The sequence below is a fragment of the Leptosomus discolor genome, chromosome 8 (genome assembly GCF_034619465.1).
Source record: "Leptosomus discolor isolate bLepDis1 chromosome 8, bLepDis1.hap2, whole genome shotgun sequence".
NCBI classification, from domain to species: Eukaryota; Metazoa; Chordata; class Aves; order Leptosomiformes; family Leptosomidae; genus Leptosomus; species Leptosomus discolor.
In genome coordinates this window covers 56,717,493-56,743,146 of record NC_141398.1, presented here as the reverse complement: position 1 = coordinate 56,743,146, position 25,654 = coordinate 56,717,493, and the positions used below count along the sequence as shown (strand labels likewise).

General features: G+C 40.6%; 1 protein-coding gene across 1 annotated transcript in view; it reads right to left on the bottom strand.

Moving 5' to 3' along the window:
- The window catches only part of PLCG2 (phospholipase C gamma 2), a 57,922-nt gene extending 35,574 nt beyond the window's left edge, over positions 1 to 22,348 (bottom strand). Inside the window, exons 1-4 of the mRNA XM_086468785.1 lie at positions 22,153 to 22,348; positions 7,216 to 7,356; positions 5,138 to 5,231; positions 3,606 to 3,653 (exon numbers count right to left, since the gene is read on the bottom strand). Coding sequence (XP_086324911.1) covers positions 3,606 to 3,653; positions 5,138 to 5,231; positions 7,216 to 7,356; positions 22,153 to 22,348 — 479 coding nt within the window. The remainder of the gene's footprint in view (positions 1 to 3,605; positions 3,654 to 5,137; positions 5,232 to 7,215; positions 7,357 to 22,152) is intronic.
- Positions 22,349 to 25,654: the final 3,306 nt, after the last annotated feature.

Genomic DNA, 25,654 nt, shown 5'->3' with positions numbered 1-25,654 from the left:
TTCCAGGTCCATTTACACAGACCTGCTGACCCTTTTTGCAGAGTTTCAGAATGTCCAGTGATATACCAGCAACACTTCAAAAACCAACGTTTTCTAGATACCAGCAAGACCTTTCAAATAAGACAGACATACTTCACATTTTAAGCAACATAATGCTTACATACACCAAGTATTTAAGCAATACTTATATATAAAGCTAAATCTATTAATCACTGCGCCACTTTCTGGCCACACATCAAATCATGTATGATGCATGCATCGAAATTCTTTCACTGAAGGAAGACTTTGTATTAGAAACAAACCTGTGAATAGCTTATTTTGAAAACCTCAGTTTTCTTCACATCTTCCAGTTTTCTCAGCAACCTCAGATTTTCTTCCTGTGTCCTAGATGCTGCTGCCATAGCATCCTTCACTGCAAGCTCAGAGCAGCTCACAATATTTATTATACTTATGATCAAAATGGAAAAAGGAGGTAGGGGAATGCTACTATAACTCCTGTATGAAAAAGAAAGAACGGTGATTTCTGAAGGAGCCAGGTGTCCAAAAGCTTTAAATGTGCCATAGGGACAGGTAAGCCAATCTAACAGCTCACTGCTGTTACAAGAAACAACCCCAACTCCTCTCCTTGTGCCCCACTCTGTTCTTCTGTTGCTATGATCCCACTGCTTCTGTAGGCCAACTAGGATGCTCATCAAACCTTCTGCTAACCTAGTTCTCTGCTTGCCTAGCAAGTGGAATCATGTGGCCAAACGAGATAAAAAAGTTTTCCACTGGCTTCATGAGGTCACACAGCCCACCTCATGCCCAGATCACTGTCACAGCCAGGATAAGAAAAGGGGCTGGAGTGCCTGGTTAGCAGCATGTAGAGATGGTAGAGGAAGAGGAAAGAGTCAGAATTTATGCATTCCGCAGCACCAAGCTGGTACACCAACTCAGCCGTCTCCTGTAGCCCCATTTCAGTCACCTGCTGTTCAACTTGTCTTTGGATTGCAAAGAACAGAAATTAGGTCGCACGTTCTAAGACAGAGTCTCAACTTCTGGGTATTCTGGGTAGGGGCTGATGTGAGGTCTGAACAAGAAAGACACAGCCTTATAGTGGAACATGTGAAGGGCACAGGGACAAGTCCTCGAGTGGAATCCATAGCATCAAAAGTGAGGAAGAACCAAGAGAATGCAGGCACAACATCCATGGGTCCCACTTCAAATACCCACAAAACATTAATGCAGTACCAACAGCACCTGAGAAAACAAGGCTAAAGTACTCTGTCTTGACCTACAGTGCAATTCATAAGCCATTAACTCTCTGCAAACACAGGGTCAGAACAGAGTCCTTTGAAAGCAACAAAAACCATTAGCACCTAGACTTCTATTCTACAGTGTCCATACAAGGAGCTACCCTGTGAGATATTCTCATCTCCATTGTGTAGAGAGGGAAAGAGGTAAAGCAAGAAGGAACTTAGCCACAGTCCATGCCAAAGCCAGATTAGAACTCAGGAAATTCCTGGCTTTCCGCCTTGTCGCCAGACCTCTGGAAAAAACGCTACTTTTAGGAGCAAGAATGAGTACTCCGTTTGTACCCTAAACACCAAGAACAAGCAATTTCCTCTGGCCAGACAAGTGCATGCCAAAACAAAGAGCTGAGACTTCATTACCACTGGAAAAAACTCAACCTGTGAAACAGGACTTGCCTGGAAGCCTAACCTTCACAATTAACCTCCCTAGAAACTGCAACACTAAACACAATGAAACTCAGTCCAAACTCCTTCCCTGAATTTTTCTAAAAGCGTGAATCTTCTATCAAGAGAACAAAAAACTGCTGTCTCCAAGTGCAAGTCCCCTCGATCCTAACCAGACTGCCCTGTAGTGATGAAATAACCCTAAAGCAACAAAAGAAACCTCGAGCAGACATATGTCAGCCACAGCCTCCCTATCCTAACATTTGCTTTTGCTTCATGATCCCTGCCAACATATCCCTGCCACAGGGCTAGTTTTTCAAAATACATCAGGTGGTGGAAGCCAATATCTAGTAAAGGATGGTCCTTTCCCTTTCACCACTCTTTTGTGAAACAGTTTTGAAATGGCGTCTCTGCTCACACTGAAGCCAGCTGCACAATGCCACAGGCTGGGTGCAGAATGCTGTTATTTCCTGCAATATCACAGTCTCATTCACACAGTGAAACACCACACTTTATTTTGCTTTTAGGAAAAGGCCTAAATGAGAGGAAACACATGTACTTTTCTACACTGAATCACACCTTAGAATAAAATGCATGCTCCAAAAAGCAAAATCACAGTAAAGTAATAGACATGGGGGAGGTGGGGTTAACATTCTTCTCAGTGTCTCATGATTTCTGGCAACTCCAAGGAGAGGTATGCACCTGAATTCATTTAAAAAAAAAAAAAAAAAAAAAAAAAAAGAAGTCTCCTTTGCTGTGCAAAAGCTACAAACCTACATCACACACGGACCTGAAATGAACTACTGAAACTCAAGCGCACAAAGCTACAGAGCGTACTGGGAGCTACAACCCATGGGACTTCTTTCACATAAAAAGCACCAGATCAGAGGTGATTCAAATGGGCTTTGGTCTGTTCGACTACCTGGCAAAGAGACAAGCTAGGCCAATTGCTAAAAACAAAACAAACAAACAAAAACCCACACAAAAAAACCCAGAAAGACTTTGCCCGTATTCAAAACTTGGCTTCCTTCTATATCTATCCTCAAGAGCATCTTCTGTTTCCCACTGTTAAAGTAACTGTTTCACATGGTACTACCCTGTCATACCAGTAGTCCTCCTCCTCTCCCCTAATATCCTCAGGTATCTCTCATCTCCTCTTCCTCTTAATATTCTGTTCTCCTCATAGCTCTGACTCCTGCAGGAAAGAATTCATGTTATTGCTGGGACAATGCTATCTCTGGATATATCTGACACTGCTGCTGTGACTAGTTTCAAACCAGACACCACACATACTAGCCATGTTCAGGCCTCATCAGGACTGAAACAAGGGAAGGCTGATCACTTAAACATCTGCCCTGGATCTTTAGCAGCCCATGCTGAACTCCCCTTATGCAGCTTTTTTGTTACAAATGCCCAAACAAGCTTTTGAAAGCTGGTTCTGGTCTGTCTACATTAGAGTGTAGTCACTCCAAAGCAAACACGCTTCAGCAATGCAGGAAGAACTGGTGGCACAGCAGCATGGGAAAGCTCACAGAAGGTTATAAAGTCCAAGCTGCTGGGCTCAAACTTGGCTCGAGAGAACAAAGACCTCTATAAAGCAAGCAGTGTAACATACCTGCACAGCTGAGCTGAATGTCTACAGTAAGGCTGGAAGAAAGCTCCCTTACCTCATTCTGGCAGGGTAATTCTAGGCTAAAAGCAAAACTTTTTTTCATCATTTGCTTCCTCATTATACCAAGTACCTGAACATGACTGAGTGCTACGAATACATGGTTTGCAAAACTCAAGTTGTTAAAGCAAGAGCAAATGCCATTTCCAGGGGTCTTGTATTTTGCATCTCAGATGAAGAATTATTTATTTCCTTTCATTCCATGTTAGAAACTGCAACAGAAGTTCACTAAAAACAAAGTGAACAAAGAGAGCGCTTACCTATTTCTTCTAGTTTGATCAACAGAATAGATCTGCTTTCTCAGCCAGCTTGTGGAAAAGAGGGGAAAAAAGAAAAAAAAAAAAAGGTTTAATCTAAGAATTATAAAGAAAACACAGCCAATGAAATATCAAAATCCATAGATGGAATTCAATAGAAATATTTAGAAGTCATAAGATACATCTCTTTTAATAAAGCAAAAAGATTTCCAGTGAAGCATCTAAGGATTCAGCCAGTTTTATAATCGTATTTGTAAATATATACTTTTCTGCTGCTTAGTACTGCATTTTAAAGCCACATAAACAACACAGGAAGGGGAAGGGTGGGCAGGACAGAAAAGAATGAGCAACCAGAAGCTGTAAAAATATAAGTGGATAAAGTGAGCCAAAACTTCACCTAATCTAAACTGGAGTAACTCCATCAAGTCAATGATTTATGCCAGCTGAGGCTGCTGGCTCAAAGATCTGTTAGATGCATAAAAATTAAAAATTAGGGGGTAGGGAGAGGGGTTTAGAGAATTTTAAAGAAAATCCTCATTAGAGTGCATGTGATTTTTAGGTGCACAGCAAAATAATATTAGCAGCATTAATAGTAAATACATATACACACACACATACACACAATTTTGATCTAAAGGATGAACACAGCATGTCATTATTAAGCTTATCCTCAGTCTCTACAGGAATGACTCTGCTGCACAAATAGCCTGGAATCCAGTAGCACTTTGTATAGCAGCTGGCTGCAATACCACACCACAGATAAGAATAGATAAGAATACTTTCTGCCCAACTGGAACAGCGAGTAGGTAAAGACATCAATGACAAAACCACAACTTCATCAGGTAGCAAGCACAGGGTACAGCCTCACAGCAGATAACAGCAGTGACCACAAACAAAAATGTCAGCAGCGAAGAAAAGCAACCAGGTACGGAGACAGAGTTAAAAGCTTGTCAACAAAACTGGCATTCTGACCATGAGTAGTTTCACGTGCAACATCCTCAGAAGTGTTAAGGGCACAGTTTCATCATCGTATGGCTGGCTGCTAAAAAGTAATCCTTTAAAAATATCCGTTTTCAGACCAGCTCTCTGAGTCAGCTGATCACAATGCCATACAATGCAATGGGTCCAATATGAAAGGAGAAACCTCAACAGCACACCTCAGAATTATTGGGACACAGGACACACGGACATCTGCTACTATGATTGCATAAGACATTTGAATTTTCCAAGAAGTCACCACACGCTTACACCAGATGCTCTTGTGACCTCATTAAGAGATTTTGGTTTTGGTCTACAGAACAAGGTGAATCGCACGTCCACATTAGTGGATGCAGCAGAGCACGATTCCAGAACACATATATAAAACAGGCATGGAGAATTCCCATGAGCTTTCTGCACCACACACTAGCTGGAGAGCAGTTGTTCTTATGGTAACTGTCAGGCATCACTTGTTGCACCTTAAAAATGTCTTTCAGATTTTCCACTTTCAATTCCAAAGAAACGGCAAGTGTCACAGTGAAAGTATGTCCACATACCTTTCTGTGATTGCAGGTGTGGGAGCACTCATGACCTCTTGATACAAGATATTCAAGCCACACAACCATTTATCAGCATCATCTTTAGAGTCAGCTGAAAAAAATAACATGCTATGAGAAACATCAAAACAAAATCAACACAAAACCAAGTCATAAATTGAGACGTTTAGATAAACCCAAGTATACAAGGCTGCTGATTAACCTTCTCTTTGATAAATCTCATTGCACAGCTTCATGTTGCTAATAATAAAACTAAGAAGAAACAGTATAAATTTGGGGGTGGGAGGGTTAATTCTGGAAGCTCTGCCAAAAAATATCCCCCTTTAGAAGTCTGCTTATCAGAGTAGGCAAGTTTCAATATCTCAGCAGAAAGACTATGAAACTACTGCTGAGCTCTTGTAGTAGCACAATCAAAATTCATTTTCTTATTTTCTATCTCCAAAGTGGCAAAAGCCCAGGGACCTACATCTAGAGCAACTTGAAGCACGCAGACAAAAGAACTCAGTGCGTTATAGCACAAAGCTAGTTCATTATATTCCAAGCAACCTACAAGAAAATTGTAAAGTACTGGCTTTTGATGGACATAACCACCTCCTGTGGTCCTAACCATGCCTGTAAACACAGATTGTTCCAGACTAGCCTTAGGCAAGTGGAACAGGAAGGGAACTGTGTACAAAACTGGTGTAGCTTATATAAAACACATTTTACTACAAGCTAAGTTAAAAAGAAGTCTAAAATTCCTTACACGGTTTAACACCAGAAGCTAGGTACATCTTCCTCCCAACCTTACAAATTGGTTTAATCACTGTATTGCTTTAAGTGTAGTTTGCCTTTCCGTTTCCCAAACCAGAAGAGTGCTCCACATCATTCAACAGGATCACATTTGGTAATGCTGCAACCCAACAGAAGCAAGATGACGATCTGCATGCTGGGTATAGCCTTCCCTAGGGAACACCAATTAAGCTAAAATCAATTTTTTGGGCCTTGGATGAGCTGCGATCATTGCAGCTTTCAGTTGGGTAAAGTCCATTTGCTTTAGCATGCTGGTTCTGAAATTTCATTAAGGCATTCTTTAATTAAGCCAGTTCTGAAAATTTTTTTTTCACACAGGAGCTGCAATCTGTGCAAATTCTTTTAACTGCCTTTGAAGCAAAACAGTTTCTCAAAAGATGAAGATTACATTTTATTTAAACGTACTTTCAAACAATGCTTTATCCCCCAAGGATGAAGCTAGAGCCCAGCCTCAGCTCCCCATGGAAATGTTTTTCAATTAGCTACAATTTCAGAAAGAACACCCAGTACCACTGCCAAACCAATTCTTCTCCCGAGACAATTCTGCCCTTTATGACAGCTACCATTCCCTTTAAGTAAGAGTTATTTTTTTAAGAACCCATGACAAAGTAGTTCAACAAGGAAAAGGATTTCCCACTTAATTGAAAGTTATGTCGTGTTGTTCTGCAGTTCAGCATTACAGCAACATATCTCACGTTACCAAGCGTTTTCAAAGTATTGGCAGAGGCCTGGTTTTGAGAACTGCCATGGAGGAGGGATAGGGGACTGTTAGAGGAAATCAATCTGAAGCACTGAGCACAGCTGCACTTGAGCACAGCCAGTTACTCAAAATTTTCACAGGCTTCAGCCAGCAATGGTAAAACTTTATTTAAAGTTAAAAGCCTGTAACAACGAATGAGTCACAAGCAGTCTTTAATTTCCAGTGCATCAGACTGCAAAAAACAAACAAACCCATCTTCTACTACTGCATTCTATAAGCAATTAATTCCATTTTTAATAAGCTACTGTTAGCATTAGAATGCTTACAAAGCACTCCTCTTTTCTTCCATTAAGATCCTGCAATCGAATGAATGATTTAAAGGGACAAGCATGTTCCTGCACAGGACAGAGAGAACTACCACTCCAAATAAATTGTCTGTATGATTCTAAACCAAGGATCCATCATAAACTTTTTAGAAGAGAAATCTCTTCATAAACTCCACTAGTTCAGAACTGTATTCAGCCTGCACTGTATTTGGTTTGTTCAATCTGTAGGGTTAAAGAAGAAACAAAGAAGAAAAAAGTACCTGCTAAACTTAAGGTGTTGAGGACAAACTGGGTACCATAAAAGACAGTAAAGCAGTGTTCTTCTCTTTGCTTTGCTTTGCAACGCTCAAAGTCCTTTGAATTCTTTCCTGGGCGAATTTCTTTTATTTCCATCAGATCCACTGAAAAGAAACAACATTCAGTCAGTACAACTGCACTTAACGCCCCGGCAGAGCCTGAAACAACAAGATTAACAACTCAAAGCATGCACATCTATATGAAATATCTATATATAGAAACTTCCAGATCTTTACTGGGCAAGAAATGCAAGTTGCACCAGCTTGCAATCCACAAATCCACAACTAAACACATTACTGACTAACAGACAACAGTAGATAAGGACCAAAAGAAGAAGAAAAATAACTTGTCATGTTTTTATTGTTTCATTATCACTGACTATCCATGGACGACGTGCATACACATCGCCCCTTTGGGTTACAGAAGGTATGATTTCACAAATGGCATTTACTCTAAACAAGACATTTCCAATTGCCACGACAATTGTTCAGAGACAAAAAAGATACAACTTCTAACTTACCCACCTAAAAATTATGCATCAGATCTTAGATAGTCAGCTACTCTTGTCAGCTAGTCAGCTAATACAGTCACTGGCACTTGTAAGAAAAATATTTAAAGTAGGAATATAAAGAAAAAAATCCAGCCTAATAATTAAAGTGTTTGTGATTCTTTTCCTGCTCAATCCCGAAGAGATCTCTGACATTTAACATAACCTGTTGCATCACTTTCAACTTGCTGCTTTCTACAAAACACAGGTACTTATTAGAGCATAGCAGAGCGGGAACACTGCACAAGCACACATCTTCTCAAGCCAGCTCCCTTTTTATCAAACCCTTCCTACATGGCCTGCATAACAGTAGAGACAGCACTGAAATAGAAATATGTGCACTCTCAAGATAAGATACTTATTAGAAAACTGAGGAAGTGGTTTTGTTCTGCCTGTGGACCAGACAAATAAACAGCTTTTCCCACTTCTGGACAGTCTTGACTTAACGAGCTACAGGATGAAGGGTGAAGAAAAACATTTCATGGCTGCTCTCAAAATGTGTTTATCAGACATAGCAAGATCCAAGGAAAATAGCTGAGGGTTTCTGTCCATGTATTTAAGATTGTCACAATATAAAAACTCCGTTTTAAATGAGCACCTCATCAGTAACAGAAGACAGTTAATACCATAATGAAAAAGCAACAAAAGCCAACGGAGGGGTTGCTGAACACTGCTTAAAGCTTCAGCCTATGTAACGCTGGGTTCCCATGATGCCAACATGTAAAGGAGGGAGAAACAAGCAAGGAAGTTCACCGGTAAAATCCTGATAATGAAACATTAACTAATCTTGGGATTTCTTAAACCTGCTAAGTATCCCAGGCCAACTTTTCCACCAGACACTCCTTTCTCCCAGTCATCAAACAACTTACCTTGGGAAAATGGGACCTCAAGGTTAACCTGCACTAATCATAGGACACTAGCACCCTAAACTAATTTTTCCAAGTGTAATTATTTTCAAGATAGAGCTTTCAATGTCTCAACCTCTGTGTCTCAGCCACTCTCTCAAACAATGAAAACATCTCCTAAGATCTGTATATCTGATCGGCCAAGGCCCCTAAATTTAGACGCAAACTTCTAAAATAAATTCATGACATGGCTATAAGGGACCAGCAACCAAAAGCTCCTACTGATGACTCTGACCCCGTTACCATCCAGAATCTCACTTAGATCCCTAGTGGTGTGTCCAAACATCCATCCGAAAATACCACTATCTGAAAAAGATGATCTAAGCCCACCAGTTCATGTTAATATCAGCAGAGAAGAATCAGGATGCAGAGGTAGAAAGTACCCAAATGAAGAGGGAAGGAGGTTGCATGGCTTCAATAAATGGCATGAGACTGCACACCATGCTGTCTTATTCTAATCATGGGCAAGAGCAACCCCAGTCAGCTCTTCTGCTTTCCCTTCACCCAACAAATCCCTGCTGAAAAATGCCGTTTTAACTTCAAAGTGAAGTGCACCTTTCATTTCAGACTCCTATAAAACCACACATATGAACACCACATCACAAAGACCCCCTTAAAGTATAAACTATAAGCAGTGACAAAACATATTTCACAACCTGCATTGCTGTTGTCATTTCAAGTGGTTCTTACCTCATACTGACCTCCGAAACAAACACGCAAACTTACTCAATGTCTCCCCTCAGTTACATACACTCACTACAGTTTTTCCTTGCATTACAACCATTCAACCCTACCATCCCCTTCTTCTGCGTGAATGCGTGTGTATATACACATAGGCACAAGAATTTATATATGCAGAGGTTTCGCACAGGTAACCATATCATTGTTTCTCCAACTGATCTTTGAAAAAACTTGCTAAACATTCAGTAAATAGAGGAATGGTTCATAAGAGAACAAAATGGGGATGGACACACATGACTATTTATATAAAAACCCCTCAACATTCAGAATTTTACATTCCTGTACTTTTCAGCCAACATATTATGTATGCTATACACAATTCTGGCAAGGTATATTTTTATTTACTTAAATAACATACAAAACAGATGTACAAAACACAGGTTTTCTAAAATATTCTTTAGATTTTTACAGGAAGAAAGACTGTAATATATGCTATAGTTTCAGAAAATTAATAGACACTACCTGCATATATTTTAATGACATTTTATAGTGCCATTTAGGATGTATTATTCTATATTATTGAAAGCCAAGGCAGAAAAAGGGGGGGGGGGGGGGGGGCAGGTGGGAAGAGAGGTGTGCACAGCAAGCGAAAGTTTTGGTCTCATGCTAAGCTCTGCTCTCTCCCCAGGTAGTCTGGAGTCACCTGGCACCCTCCACGCGATGCTCACGAAGTCCAGAATGGCTGATTCCAACTGAATTGAGAAAGGAACATGCCAGGAAAAGCTGCAACATGTTTCAGACTGAGATTAGTAAATCGACCGTACCAATTTAGCTGTTGCGCAGATACTGTGAACTTTTTATAGCACAATCTGTCAGTGAACAGTTAAAATGTAACTTTGTTAATTAATGCCTGTGCCAGAACTACAAGCACAGTGCCTGGGACACTCTTATCTTCTTACTGCCTTGAGGGTACCAGAGCCTCCCTCCTTCTCGATCCTGCGTGCAAACTGCGGAGCCGTATCCTGACCTGTCTTCACAGACAGATGTTCCTGGGGCCTGGTACACCCGAAGAAAGCACAGACCTGGACACATGCAGCTTGCAGTGTCAGATCAAATCCAACATGCTTGCACGTGCCATTTCCATAAAATAGTACCAGATTAATGCATTTCCCAAGGAAATCTAAATCCAACCATGCCCTGTAGGGAAGTTAACTTGCACCCAGCAAGACAGAGACAGTCCCAATGCATTCAGCCCCCAGCCAAACAGTTTAGAAGTCGAATGCCACTCTAAACACACACACACCCCCCCCAATACCAGCTTACAGTTTCATGCATTCTTCTACATGGTTAAAAGGATCTCCTTGGCAGCCTCATCAGTCACCTATTGATTCTGACAACTCCCTCAAGTGGCTCTTTAACAAGACTAGACTCCAACCCACCTTCAATTACCATCCAGTTTCAGGCTGTGATCTGGATGTGCAGGATTTGTGGCAGTTCAGAGCCTGAAGCTGCTGAACTTCAGCTCCTGCTGTTGCGAGTTGTTTGGCAAATCAGTTAATTCAATGGATCATTACACTACTACATATCCACTTTTCCAAAGACTGCACAGTTCAATTGCTCAGTGCCTTCCATAGCACCTGCTAGAGCTCTTTACTGCCATAAACTTAACAATAAACTTTTGATCCTCAACATCTCCACCGATCGCCATTCAAATAGCCTGGCAGTAGTGACCACATTTAGTCACACACTTACAGGTATGAATTGCTGTTCCCTTTCCTTCAGTAGAGGCAGATAGTGAAACAGAAGGTGGATTCCACTACAGTTGGTGCTGCACAAGCTGAGCAGAAGACAAGACATAAGGTAAGCACAGGTAGAGAACAATGTGAACAGGAGAACCACAAAAAAAAATATCCTATTATGCTCTACAACACTGTGCTCCTCGTTCCAGAAGAAGAGAGCAAACCAGCACTGCTATTCAAAGGGAGAAGTTCTGCCTCTGTCTGACCCCGTGCTCATGCAACACCCACCTCTGGTTGGGAGTGCAACCATTCAGCACCCAAACAGCCAACTGGGTTAGGGAATTGACCCTGCTTAACTCCAGCCAATGCCAACAGGAGAACTCCTTATGTTAGCTGGAAGTGACCACTTAAGTTCACTGTAGGAAGGCATGTTTGCACAGATCTGCTTCAGTCAAGTCAGGTAATTTTAGGCTGGAACATCAAGCAGATAGACTATAAATGGGATAAGTCAGAAAACCTTAGAAGCTGTCAACCTAGCAAGGTATCCTTGACAGAAAAGTCTTGATAAACACTGTAAAAGTTCAAATGAGACTGGCATTACAGACTACAGAGTCTTGTAAGATTAGGCTCCTGATTCAAAGTCCATAGTCCCCAGGAGTCTTTCAGTGTCTGTAGCCACAAACGATACTTGTATCAGAGCTCAGAGTTATGTACTTAATGAAGGAGAAGAAAAAGCCTACAGAGATTCAAAGGAGGCTTACAGAGTCAGAAATCAGGCCATGAGCATTATTTACTTCAGCAGGTATTTTTGATTAAGTCTCAGTATTTCAATGTCAAGAAGGCTAAAGGGAAACTACTGGCAATGTTTCAGAGAGGAAAATAAGGGACTCTGATCACTGAAGTGCTGTGGACTGAGACATGGGGTGGGCATTCTCTATATGAATATATTCACATTTTCATGCATGTATATACATAGCGACATTCTGTGCTTAAGAACCAGTTTTCAGAATCCATATTCTTTTTCAACAATTTGCATTACAAAATATTCCAAAGAAGGTTTCATTTCAAAAAGGCAGAAACTGCCCCCTGCGACACAGGCTATGTGCAAATGAGCACCCAGTGAATGAAGAAAGCCTTTAGTATCCTTTTGCAAATGTACTTCACGGTGGTTAGCGAGGACAATGGCTTTGTTCTCAATTCTGCAGAATTAAAGATTAACTATACAAGGTGTGTCTTAACAGCCTGTTTTATTCAGAGCAGCAAGGAAACACAGATCTTGTGCAACTCTAAAGGGAACAAGGTGAGGCTTCTCACAGAGAAGGACAAACTCACATGAAAGCAGAAATTTCCTGCAGCATAACAGTACAGATGCGGCATGGAAAGTAATTCAGCTCATAGAAACAGTGAAATTTAGTGAGACATTCAGTGGCCCACAGAAGCAGTTACAGGTAAGACACAGAATTATCTGAAAATGCAGTTAGAAGGATGGAACATGAGAAACAGTGTGGTGCATCTTGAGAAAGCACACATGACCACCTTTCCAAAGGGTCCTCTGGGGATTTAGCCGTGTGACTGACTTAAGCTTTAGAGAAATGCACCTTTTAAACCCATAGTTTTTTTAGTAATCGTGTCAGACAGAGCTGTCATGTACAGTAACAAAAATTTACCATTAAATTAATAACTTCTCACTTGACTGCTCAGCAGAGCAAAAACATATTACAGCCCTTCCCAGTTTCAGCTCTGAATTCAAGGGGCCATACCTCCTGAATGGCTACTGGTTTCACGTTAAAAATTAAAAGGCACCTTCACAAAATGAGATAAGAATAGGGTAAAATTTACATATGTGCCCATAAAAGGTTACATTCTATTCCATGCAACAAAACAAAACAAAAATGTTGCCATGGAAAACTTTGACTTTGGGGAAAGCGTATTGGAGTACCTACATCTCACACTCACTTTGATCAATCACATTAGGGGTGCTCAGGTCTATGAGGTTCATTCCATCACCGTTTCACTGGCTGGCCATGACAGGAAGTCTGGTCGTTGTAAGTTAGCATTAAACATTGCAGAACTGAGCTGCTAAAGGGAAGAAATGATTTGAGAACAGCTAAAGGCTACACACGTTCCATCTTTTGACCACAGAAACCAAGCTCTAAATATTCAGCTGAAGACTTACACAAAGATCCCCTGGGTGGTAACAAATGAAACACAGCAATTTCAAAACAGTAAAAGGTAAATTTTAATGTTCCTTTGAAAAGACACTCCACAAAGAGCAAGAAGTGGATTCACTTTTGCAATGACATACTGTTTTTTAACAGTATTCAGAATACAGACAGAAAATTACAACATATGAGTTGGGGTTTTCAGTGTGAGTTAAGCTTATTTATTAATTTATGTCTGAAACAGTAGGGAAATTCAGACAGAAAGAAATTCTGCTAGCAGTAAAAAAAAAAAAAAAAATTCACACTCCTCAGCAGAATATGTAGATACACATCATCTCTCCCAGAAAGGTACAGATGCTGTAAATGTTTATGCCTTCTTCTCCAAAGGGAAAACCAGTAAGTTTTCCATCATAGAGGAAGTTCACATTGACACAATTCTACTAATTAAATGACTTAGCTGTTTAGCCTATGGGGAAAAAAAAAAAAAAAATCATAGAATCGTTTTGGTTGGAAAAGACCTTTAAGATCATTGGGTCCAACCATTCTCCTAACACTACCAAGCCCACCACTAAACCATGTCCCTAAGCACCACATCTATGTCTTTTGAACGCCTCCAGGGATGGTGACTCCATCGCCTCCCTGAGCAGCTTGTTCCAACGTTTGACCGTTCTTTCAGTAAAGAATTTTTTCCTAATATCCAATCTAACTCTCCCCGGCACAGCTTGAGGCCATTTCCTCTTGTCTTGCCATTAGTTACTTGGGAGATGAGACCAACACCAGCCTCACTACAACTTCCTTCCTCAGTCTCCTCTCCCCTAGGCTAAGCAACCCCAGTTCCTTCAGGTGCTCCTCATAAGACATGTTTTCCAGACCCCTCACCAGCTTTGTTGCCCTTCTCTGGACCCGCTCCAGGACCTCAACGTCTTTCCTGTACTATGGCGTCCAAAACTGGACACAGTACTCACGGTGTGGTCTCACCAGTGCCCAGTACAGGGGCACAATCACTTCCCCCATCTATGTTTAAGAATGTAAGCCACTTGCATAAATAGTCTCTCAGGTGTTGGTCTTTTAGGCTTCCCAATGTATCCGACACCAAAAGGATGCAAGGAATCAAAGCTTGCTCTCTTTGGCAGGTCATTTTAGCAAAGACTTTAAAAGCAAAATTAGCAAAATTTAATTTCAGGGAAAACATGCTGCAGGATAAAATCCACAAAACACAACAATAAAGATTAGGAAAACAACTCTTGTTAGCTAGAACAGCACCACCTGTGGCAACATACATAAGATTGCTGTTACATTAAATTACACATCCCTGCCTTTCACCTCACCCTGTAAATTCTATGTGGCCTGATCTGGTCCTGTTATCTACATGAATATATTATAGATGCACTGCTTCTCCGATGAGCTTTGAATATTAAATATCCAGGTGCAACATTTCGCAGAAACTAGTGATTTCTACTTGGCAGTGTAACAAAATTTGAAAACACAAACACGGTGCGGTCTTGCAGACTGAGAAAAACCAGAGCAGCTCCCACAGGTTCCAGTTCTACATATAATGTGAATTTACTATGCTAGTTCTTTGTTTCCATTCCACTTCCTTTCTTAATACATCTGTGAAACATGAAAATTCAACTTGGTTTTATGTCCTTTTCAAAAATCATATTCTAGAGGGCAAATTCTGTAAATCTCTTTTCAGCAGGAAGAAAATCTCAAGTGAACTTAGCAGTCTTTGATAATTCTTTTTCATAGGTTAGATGAAAGATCAGTAATACTAAATGAATTTGGATGGCAAAGGTGTTTAAAAAGTGGGCCACAGCCATTTTGTTCTACAAACTCTGGAAAAATATTACAGAAAAAAAAAACAGAAGAGAGCAATGTGAAGTTAGCAGTCCACGTTAACCCTAAAATAAAACGTAAAGCATTGTTGGTCATACCTTTCTACTGAAAATGAAAAGAGGTGTAAGACAGTCCTACTGCATTAACAAAGGTCTGGACTGAAGAAAAGAAGAAAATGGTTACTATGTGTAACAGAGGCATATCAGTAGCATCAAAAACCTCAATTTAACTAGCCTTTATTCCTCTGCTTCATAATTTTGCAATCACATTGACAAGAGGTCTGAATCTCTGCCAAACACAGGTATTTTATCCCCCAAGAAACAGAAAGTTTTCAGAATAAATTAATACTAACACATTTATTCCCTTTTCTCTTTCAACCTTACCTATTACCTTAACCTCTTAGACTACACACAGAAAGAGCATTTTAACAGCTGATATATTATATGACCTTTTCCTAAATATGGCCCACCAATGCTTTAAACCTACTTCTTGTTGTGTGCTTGCACAACTAAACGGTCACTAATTTTTTTTTTTCTTGAGTATTCGGCAGAAATCAAGAACATCAAAAAAGATAGGTGATTTTTTTTGCAAAGATTAAGGGATTAAAATATGGTTTAAATCATTTTACAAAAGCAGATCAACTCTTCACATGAATGAAACTCCTAGGTAATCAAAGAGAGAAATCATCTTATGTCCTCCACAGAATCTTCCTTCAAACGTGCATGCTTGTGTTACAGAGAAACACACACTTGCACATTCAAGGAGGGCACCATAGATTTCTCGAAGCATAAACTCTCCTGGCTGTGAACCATCACTTAACACAAGGATTCATGGAAGAATGTGTGGAAACTCACATATTTTTTCCAGTGACTAATCAAACTAGTTGCCACAAATTTTCCCTTAATAATTGTCCTCAAAGCACTTTGCTTCTGATAAAGAATGAAATAACCATTATGGATCAGATTCCTGCAGATTTACACCTTACTACCTACTTGCTCTACAAGCTTAAACACCATTACCTCTTTAGGTCCTAATTTATTCATGTGCATATAAACGTGTATACCATGATATGAGAAAATTTGGGAGGCCTTATTTGGCAGTACTGAAATGCACTCTCACTCAGCAAACCCCAGGTGCTGGTTGCACGGCCAAGCCTCTTAGTAGAGCGCTGACAAGCACTTGTCACTCTTGGCCACCCCTTCCTTCCCCTCTGCCTTTCACTGCTATCCAGTAGTTCCCTCCACCACTAGCTCAGCTATGACATACACTCGTCTGTGGGCCATTTGGCATCCTAGCAAAGAAACAGGACAGCAGAGTAGCTGACGTGGAGGCAGAAGTGACGCCCACATACCACGGGGACGTGCACCACACATCCATGGCATGGCCAGCCTGTGACAGTTTGAAGTGGGGAGAAACAAGGCTGGGTATGCAAGACCCAAGGGCCACCACGCAGACCCACACACAGTTGTAAACAGTAAACATACAATAAAAATACACAGCAGAACCATAGGGAAGTGGCTCACTGAGCAACACCCTGCAAGGAATCATGCTGGTAGGTCACAGCTTCACAGTCATGTATCTAGTATGCATCAATTAGTTCATGCAAGAAAAGGGCCCATTACAAATTAAACAAGCAAATCAATTCCCTCTATACAAGAAGGCTGAAGCTTCCTTCTCTCATGTGTTGGTAAAGCAAAAGTTAGTTTAGCTCTACTATGGTTACCAAGATCTGTAGTTAAACTGCAAACCCATGAACATACAATGGTCAATAACACCTATGGGTAAACGACCCATAGCCAAGTCATACTGGGTCCCACTTGCAGTAAGGTATCACTTGATGGAAAACACATTCCCCCACCACACTTTCCCCTGCTATATAATCAAAGTTGCCAAATGCCCTCCCTAGCACCAGGCGGCTTCTAAGTCAGGCTGTGCTACACCAAGGAGAAGTGGTGGGGGAAAAAAAAAGTGCTGTCCACCCTAGACTTCCAGGAGATTTTTCCTGGCAATGGTATCCAATACCAGCTGCAGATCTAGTGTTGTGGATTTTAGACCCACGGCCCTGCAAAAAGTGCTCCTTTATTTCTGTGCTGTCTTTTACACTCAAAATTCCTCTCAAAGCTCAATTACATTTTTACATTTACAATGCTTTGCAACAACTCCCATACTTAAACCAACTGTATAGATGAAAGAAACAAAGCACAAAAAAACCCACACTGCCTCAGAGTTAGGAAACTGGTGTTATTCTGCTTTTTATATATTCAATGGCCAGAGAAAGAGACTCCAGCAGACAGTAATTCAGAGCAGGAACTACACTTCGCTCTGGAGGAGCCTTTCATTCTCTCAACTATCTGCGCTGACAGGCAAGACTAGCCTTGTGAGTTATCTGCTTAATACTAGGCTGTGAGAATATCTCCTCAAAGTTACTTCACACAGTCAGAAATACCATTCCTATTTATAACCCTCACTCCCCAAGACCCCATGCATCCTGCATCAGAATCACTAACCTTAAGCTGGGTCAGTACTATCGCAACACTCACCAAAACTTACTTCTCATCCAAGAAACAGAGCAAGTTCCTCCCATTGAAATCAATGACGGGGCTCCACTGAAAAAAAGAGTGTGCATTCCAGGAAATATAAATGGGGAAAAAAAACACCACTATGGCTTTAAAGCATGGGTGATCTGATGAAGCATTAACACCACACTGCAAGATACAAAAGCACAACAAGGTGGAGGGAACAAAACAAAACAAAAAAACCCCAAACACACAGCTCCTCAAGGGAAAAACATTTGTCATCAGAAGTGTTACGCCAATCTTTTGGCACTGATTACCTAAGTAACTTAGGATCAACAGTGCTGAGATTCTGAGCCCCACAAACAGTCCCATAGCCTACCTAGCAAACTCTAGGTTATCTTTACCTGCTTAAAATTAGGACAACGCAGACTACAAGGAAATGCCATTAATAAGTATGAGGCAGAAGAAAAAACTCCGACATTTTGTAACCAGCACCTACAAGTATTTCCCTCAGATGATCTTAGAGCTATTAGGGCATCTAAAATGTCTCTATGTATAGAACAATAGCAAGATGACTACAGAAGCCCAAGCATGGGTGAACACAGTCACATCTAGCTCAGGCCTGCTTCCTTCAGCTATTTGCATAGCTCTGCAGGCCCGCATAAGGAAGCACATGTTGCTGGCATTCTTTTTAATACGCTAATGAAACCCTGCATGCCAAACATCCGCAAGAAAAACATTTCTAAAAGGTGCATTGCTCCCTTTTATCCATTTCGGTTTTGACAATGGGTTGTGTTGGACCCAGCTCATGTAGGAAAGGCATATGTAAGGTACTCTGCAGTCACCTGCTAAAGGTGACTGAAAGAGCAGCAGCACCAAAAGCCTTCCTGGCCTTCACTAAACCTGAAAAACGCTCCAGGATGGGTAGCTCATCTTCCCCCTTTCATCTAGAAGGAAACTTGAAGCTCCCACAAAATGCAAAACATGGACAAATTTTATTTAACTTTTCTTGAGAGGTGCTCATTTACCAGTGTCCTCTAACTTCACAGGCTAAAAAGAAAGGAAAGACACCCCACAGACACTTAACTTAATCTTTGTTTGGGCCTACAAAGCATTGCATTTTACAACAGCAGAATCACAGTAAAGCTGGTCTCCATCTTCTCTATCTATTAGCAGCCTATTTTTGTGTCTCAAAGCTTAAGAACTCTTCTCACCATTTGATTTAGAAACACAAACCCATTCCGTTTTCTCCCTTCTGCAAAGAACAGTTGCCAAGCTCAAGTTAAAATGGCACACACACAACAGGGAGCCATCTTAACCTTCCCACCCATACAAAGTATTCATTCCTATTGGACTGTAGCACATGCAAATAGCAACCATTAAAATCTCACCACAAATATTATCTCTTGTGCAACACAAGCACATTAAACAATATAATACTTGAGATGACAGTTCTATGCCCTCAGCCACCAAAAAAAAAAAAAGCGTTTTTTTATTTTTCACAAAGTCAGCACAATCCACCAGTGAATACTTGGGGTCATTCATATATCAAGCCAAAACAACTTTTCTCCTACCACAAAGTTGGTACAATCTCCTCAGTGTAACTCCAGAGGAAAAAAAAAAATTAATTCCCCTGTCATTGGTCTTCAAGAACCCTCTCCATTCAATTATCAAATATGGAAGCTTCAAATCCATAATTTTTCCTCTTTTCAACCAGAAAGAAAGCCCAAGTCTCAGTCAAAAGCAGCAATAACAACATTTAAATAAATAAATAAAATATTTCCTTCCTCTTCAGCAAAAACATTGTCAGCAAGTTAAAGCTGCAGTAACTTTCACTTCAAGTAGATCAGATAGATTTCATTGTAAATTATAACAACTGTTTGTATCATATTCTGAAACAATGCCTGCAAAATACATCTTGGGTTTGGGCAGATTTGTTGCCTTTTAAGACAACAAAACAATATTTTGCATATTCATGCTTTAGAATAAGCAATTCTCAGACTTAAAAGCTTCCATTGTTACAAAGGTCACTTAAATGTTGCTCAATTAAGAAAAACTGCTACAGTACTACAGTTTTCAGGGAGAAAGGCAGATGGCCTTCGAGTAAATCACAGGTCTGTAGCTATATTCCCTGTTCTAGTAATGACTGCCTGTAACTTGAAGCAAGTCATTACCCTGCTGGATTATCCAGGTGTAAGAGTCAAATTACAATATTCGCCTTCTTTTAAAAGTGTCAAGATCTATGCACAGAGCAAACTAATTATCAGGATGTATTACCACACACACACACTACCCCCAGGAAGCTTTGATAAAAGAAGATTACAAATCAAGCACTGGAAAAGTTGACCCTAAAATCTGGACTGCACAGCCTGGACAGCTTTAAATTCAGCCCCTCTGTGCAAACAGCTACGATAAGTCTTCAACTACATGCTCACATATTGTTTTTGCCAGAGGACACTAATACCTCGTTCACCCACTAAGCAGTCATTTTCTATTTTGTTTTAATCTTAGTGCTCTGTGCATAAATAACCCCAGGCCTTATTTGCTAAGCATATTCAAGCCATGCTCTCATAACTGAATTATTCATCTCCTCTCAGGACTTTTTTTTTGGGGCACACCTCACTTCAGGATCTGGGCATATCAGAACCAGTAACGTACTCGCATTCACCCAGGTCATTATAGGAAGGGATAATTACCCTCATTTTCCACATGAAAAACTGGGGCACTGCAAGATTATGATCCAGGGTACATGTTAATTAGGGTGTCCAGACCTGTTTGCTTTTCCCCAGAACACTGCATATGATCATCCTTTCACCACCAACGATGAAAACATCCTCCAGACAGCCAGTCATTCATTCCCCTACATCACATCTCCAATTGCAGGTCCAGTCTGCACACGGAAGGAGACAAGAGCCAACAGAAATGGTAGCAAACAGATTTAATACCTGTAAGGCCCACGAAGTGAAGCTGCACAGGCAATCCAAAAATCACGCAGCTTCTCAGTGCCTGTCTTTGCAACCTTACAGATCAATGCATTTTTAACTTGCTGTGTATGTAACCAAAAAAACCACACTTCTATAAATCCACAACTCAGGCAAACTCCATTCTCCTTCCTAGTTTCTCTCACATTAGTGCGTACTCGCACCCAGAGAGAACACCGGGAGCACAGATCCTGTCTGTTGCCCTACTTGAGTAACCGGTGCCCATCACAGTGGCCCTGTGTATGGGGTAGCACTGAAACAGTACTATGTAGATGTTTTTCCCCTCACTGGAATTCACATGTGTAGTCAAGCCCCCAAAACAGTAAGATGCTATAGGGAGAAACATCTACTTTATTCTCCATATCTATGGTTTGGTTTTTTTCCTCCTTAATCATGCCTCAGTCTCTTTCTTGCATTCACAAACCCTTTTTCTTCTCTCAGGCCTTCATTAACTTGTTTCACTGAAATCCCCATCTCTGCTGAGTAAGTTTGATTCTCACTTTTGTAGATTCTCCATGCCGTATTTATTCTCTCACTCAAATATATACCTGCTCAGCTTTCCCAGCTCTCCAACTCCAAACTCCAACTTCCTATCACAATGTCTTTTCCCCCGATAGCCCCAGTTCCTCAACTCCAAGCTTCTCACATTAGCTGAGGCTGACCAATAAATGATTCTGGCCATTCAGGCAAACAATTCAATTATTTAATTGAAGACAAACACCACTTAGCAGTTGCATAGTAAAATCATGCCCATAATAAATTTTAAAAGTTACCATATAGTCACACACAAGCACAGTAATTACATTATACTAACAGGAGCTGTACAAATCCCCAAAAGCACAGGCTGAGCTTAGTTGACACCAGCCGTGTTCAGTAAGAACTCAAGATTAGTCTCACTTTATTCTTCTACCATAGCTTTTGCAGTCCCATGTAGCTTTACACTCCCTTTCCATTTCCCAACCTTGTTATAAATAGTGGGTTTAGTCAGTTCAGATATCAACTAAAGAGACAGTATCCACTCAGGTCCTTGAAACCATCTCTTACATCTCACAGGTTCATCCTCTTAAAGTCATTGGTACTTTCCAAAAATGGTCCTAAATAAGGATTTCTATCCCGAAACAGCAAATTCCCCAAGAAAAAGGAAATTTGAATTCAGTTTCCTTGTATTTGGAGGGTTTTTTCCTTTTTGGAGAGAGAAGGGGTAATGAAGTACTACTCACTTGAATTTACAAGACATCTTGAGGTTTAATGATGTAAAACAGTTGTCACTCAGTAACTCAATTCAGAGAACACAAGCACCATCATATTCAAAGACAAAAACTTTGAGAACAGGGTTTACAATAAAAGCACATTAATCATATTTCAGTAGTGTTAGATACCCAAATTACAAGCTGCAGAAGATTCTGAGCAAATTAGCAAGCTCTTTTCAGCCAAAAACTTCATTATGTTAAAAAAGGCTCATTAAATCAATATTTGACATTTACATCAATTTATCAATAACTCCAAGTTCAGGTACACTTTGCAAATACTCACAGAAACCTTCAATCTTGTCAGCTGTCTTGCTCCACGCTACCTGCCTGGTTTCCATTATGACTTGAATAGTCCTCCTTTCTGGACAACTCTTCTTCAGACTGAATACTGTCATAACAGTCCCCAACTCCAAGGTCCTTTTGATCTGGCTTTTCTCATACTCTGGCAGGACTCCATAGTCTAGACTCTTTCTCGACATTTTTTTTTTTTTTAATCAAGCTTTTATGGTTTTCAGTGTCCTGAAAAGGAAAAAAGAGAAAAGGGGAGAAAATTCAATATTTAAGACAGAATTTTTATGTCTTTAAACAAAAAAAAAAAAAACCAAAACACATTTGTCAAATTAAAGCTACCTAACAGAGACTCCTGCTCATTCAAATACAAGGCAGATACATGTCTAATATTAACAGCATCCTTGACATTTTATCCTGAAAGAAAGTACAAACAGCCTTCACAGAGGGCGGTACCAGTGACACTTGCTTAGACACAGCAGCACATCTACTCCAGAGTCACTGGTACCGCCCTCTGTGAACGATGTTCGTACTTTCTTTCATGAGAATCTATTAAAAACGAAGAGTTGGATGGAGCAGCTACTGCATGCAATCAATTGTGATCTAAATTTCTCAGCCATTTCAATGCGTCTCTTCTGCATCATACCACTAACTGCTTCCTCAGTCTTCTAACACTGAAGTACACAGCATTCCAGACCAAAATAAAGTAAGGCATGGCCTGTTGAGCCCAAATACATAAAAATCACGTTAAGGGGCATAACTTCCCATATGCTTTTATTCATGCACATCTTCAACTGCATGTACACCCCTCAGTACAAAAGACAGATTTACATCTCTCAAGTCTCAGCATCACGACAGAAAAAAAAAAAAAAACAACACACAAGAAAGAAGACCTGGAGGATGTAAGCATACCTGAGTAATAAGGACAAAAAGAGCAAAACAAAGATTGCAAACCATTGAAATGCCAGAGAACACCTAGGTCATAACAAAGAAAGCATTTAAGCCTAAATAAAACTAAATAACACATCAGAAACATGAAAAAAATGTGTTCAAACTAAAACAGAACTATGTAAAAGTCTCTTCTAAAAGGAGCAATATTTGGTATCTCTGGAGCATTGTCTGCCACTTTTTCTACATCCTCTCCTAACAAAAAATAGTGTAAATGCAATTATACTGCACACATTGCTTTGATCATGGCAGTTTATTTCACTTACCGAGCCTCCAACTTTTTTGCCAGTATAACCAGCAGCCAAGGAAGGATTAGTTCCTGGGTCAGTTACACAAGTAACTCTTGATCAGATACCCAAAAATGGTACCTAGTACAATTATGAATAGAATACTCTTCTGTAATATCTATCAGGTTGTCTGTACTAAGTATATCACTTACAAATTACACATGCACATCAAATGTAAAATGTAAGCGTAACACACCGGATAGTCTGTCCAAATGCACTTTTCCCAAAACAGCACCTCATAGCACTAAGAGGTAAGAAAGCACCTCTGAAGCCTTCACATAGCAACACTGGTTTTTCCCCAGAAAATGGCAACTGGTACTGTGTCTACAGTTAGCCTGTACCCAGAGCTGAACTGTAACGGTCACCCTATCAACTGATGACCCCTCACCAGCCAGGGAGGGGAATCAGGAAAAAGGGGAGCAGACCTGTGGGTAGAAGTGAAACAGAGTTAACGAAACACCACCAATACCAACAGAGACAGGCAGAGTTATACTCAGCCAAATGAACATCCAGTCACCACAACCAACAGGAGAGCAGGCCTCAGGAGAAGCCAGAGGAAAAGCCAGAGGAGGAGCAGGAGGAACCCCAGCAAGAACCCCACAGGAGCTCCCTTCCTCACCAAAACCTTCCCCCTTTATACTGGCCATGACATTCTGGTGTGGGCTACCCCTGTAGCTGACTCAGGTCAGCTGTCCTGGATGACCCCAAACTGCTAACGGCCTGTCCAGCATGGCTGGGCTGGGAGTCTGTCCCAGCCAAACCAGGACATACTGTTAAGTCCAAATTAAGACAGACTTCCTCAAACAAAGTTCCAAATCTGACTACATTTATCTTGATTTCATGACTTCAAGAGTCTCCTAGGACATCAACAAAAATGTACACTTCGACCCTACCTAACTCCATTCAAGCATCAGATACGCTTTTATTTATTTTGTACAGTGTGAGATACCTTTGCTCATGGAGATTTTCTTTAACTGACATTGAGACAGAAGTAGCTCTTATCAGAAATCAGCATTCCTATAGGAATTTCTTTTTTGTTTTAGGGTATTTGTAGAATCATGTTCCATAAAAACCTCATGAGTTCTATGCAAGCTGGAAGTTAAACTTTTCGTTCTTGAAACTGAGGATAATTTAATTTCCACTCCTGTAAGAAATATCTGGAAATCCATTTTGTCCTAAGTATCTAAATATCAACCCAAGAAAGAGATATTTGCAACAGATTCTAATCACACTCAAAATCTTTCTACTCTCCCAGGTTTTTTTAGTTTTTTTTTTTAATTCCCAGTGCTATCTTTGGATAACCAAAATGCTGTCCCCATGGTGAACTGCAGCAGGTTTGTCTTTCTCCTTGCCCTGTATTGCTAAAGAAGCATCAGTTTCCTGCCTGAAGAGATCTCTGAAGTCTGAAAAGCCTCAGGCTCTGTACCCAGTGATGCTGTCTTCTTAATATTACATCAGCAGGAGTGAAGAAGTGCTGATGATTGAAGCCTAGCAATCCAACGACAAGATAACACAAGAACTAGTGACATCAGCCTATATAAACTCTTGCACTATAGGAGAATTTAAACCTGTATGAGACCTATATGAGCATTTAAATGAGCTAACTTTCTGAAAGCTGTGAAGAAGATGAGGGTGGAAAAATGTGTAAATACAAATATTGAAAGAAATTTTGGCTATGTGTAAAGTCTCGGTTTACGCACTTTTAAAACTTCATGGCTCTGTTTCTCCTACACAGTCTACTTTTCCTTACTCACATGTCAGGTGGCAGGTGTTCGTGTGCAAACACTTGGGACACGTCTTGGCACAAAACAGCCGAAAGAGAGATGCGTACGTAGCAGCTCTCATAAATATTAGCAAGTTTCTGTGCTTTGGTCTCCCACACATCATTGCATCAAACAGCTAATTACAAGCCTGATTACTCCTCAGCGAGATTATTTACAAACAACCTGCTCTTTCATCCATGCACAAAGGAGGAAGTGTATCGTTTTCCAACAAGTAGCAGGAGCTGCTGCCACACAGTTCCCAACCACCCCCCTTAACCGCATCCCTGATCTGGACAGGTTTGAAGAATCTCCGTGCACAGGCAGCCACCACAGCATCCCCTCTGGTTCTCTTCCTCTCTCCGCAGTCCACTACTCTCCATCACACGCAGTTTCAGTTTCCGTGTTGATAGCTAATTCGACCATGCCACTTCTCGCTTCCCCTTCGTAACTTCTTCCAACCCTCCTCCCCCTCACCCCATGTCACTATCTCCTGACCTGT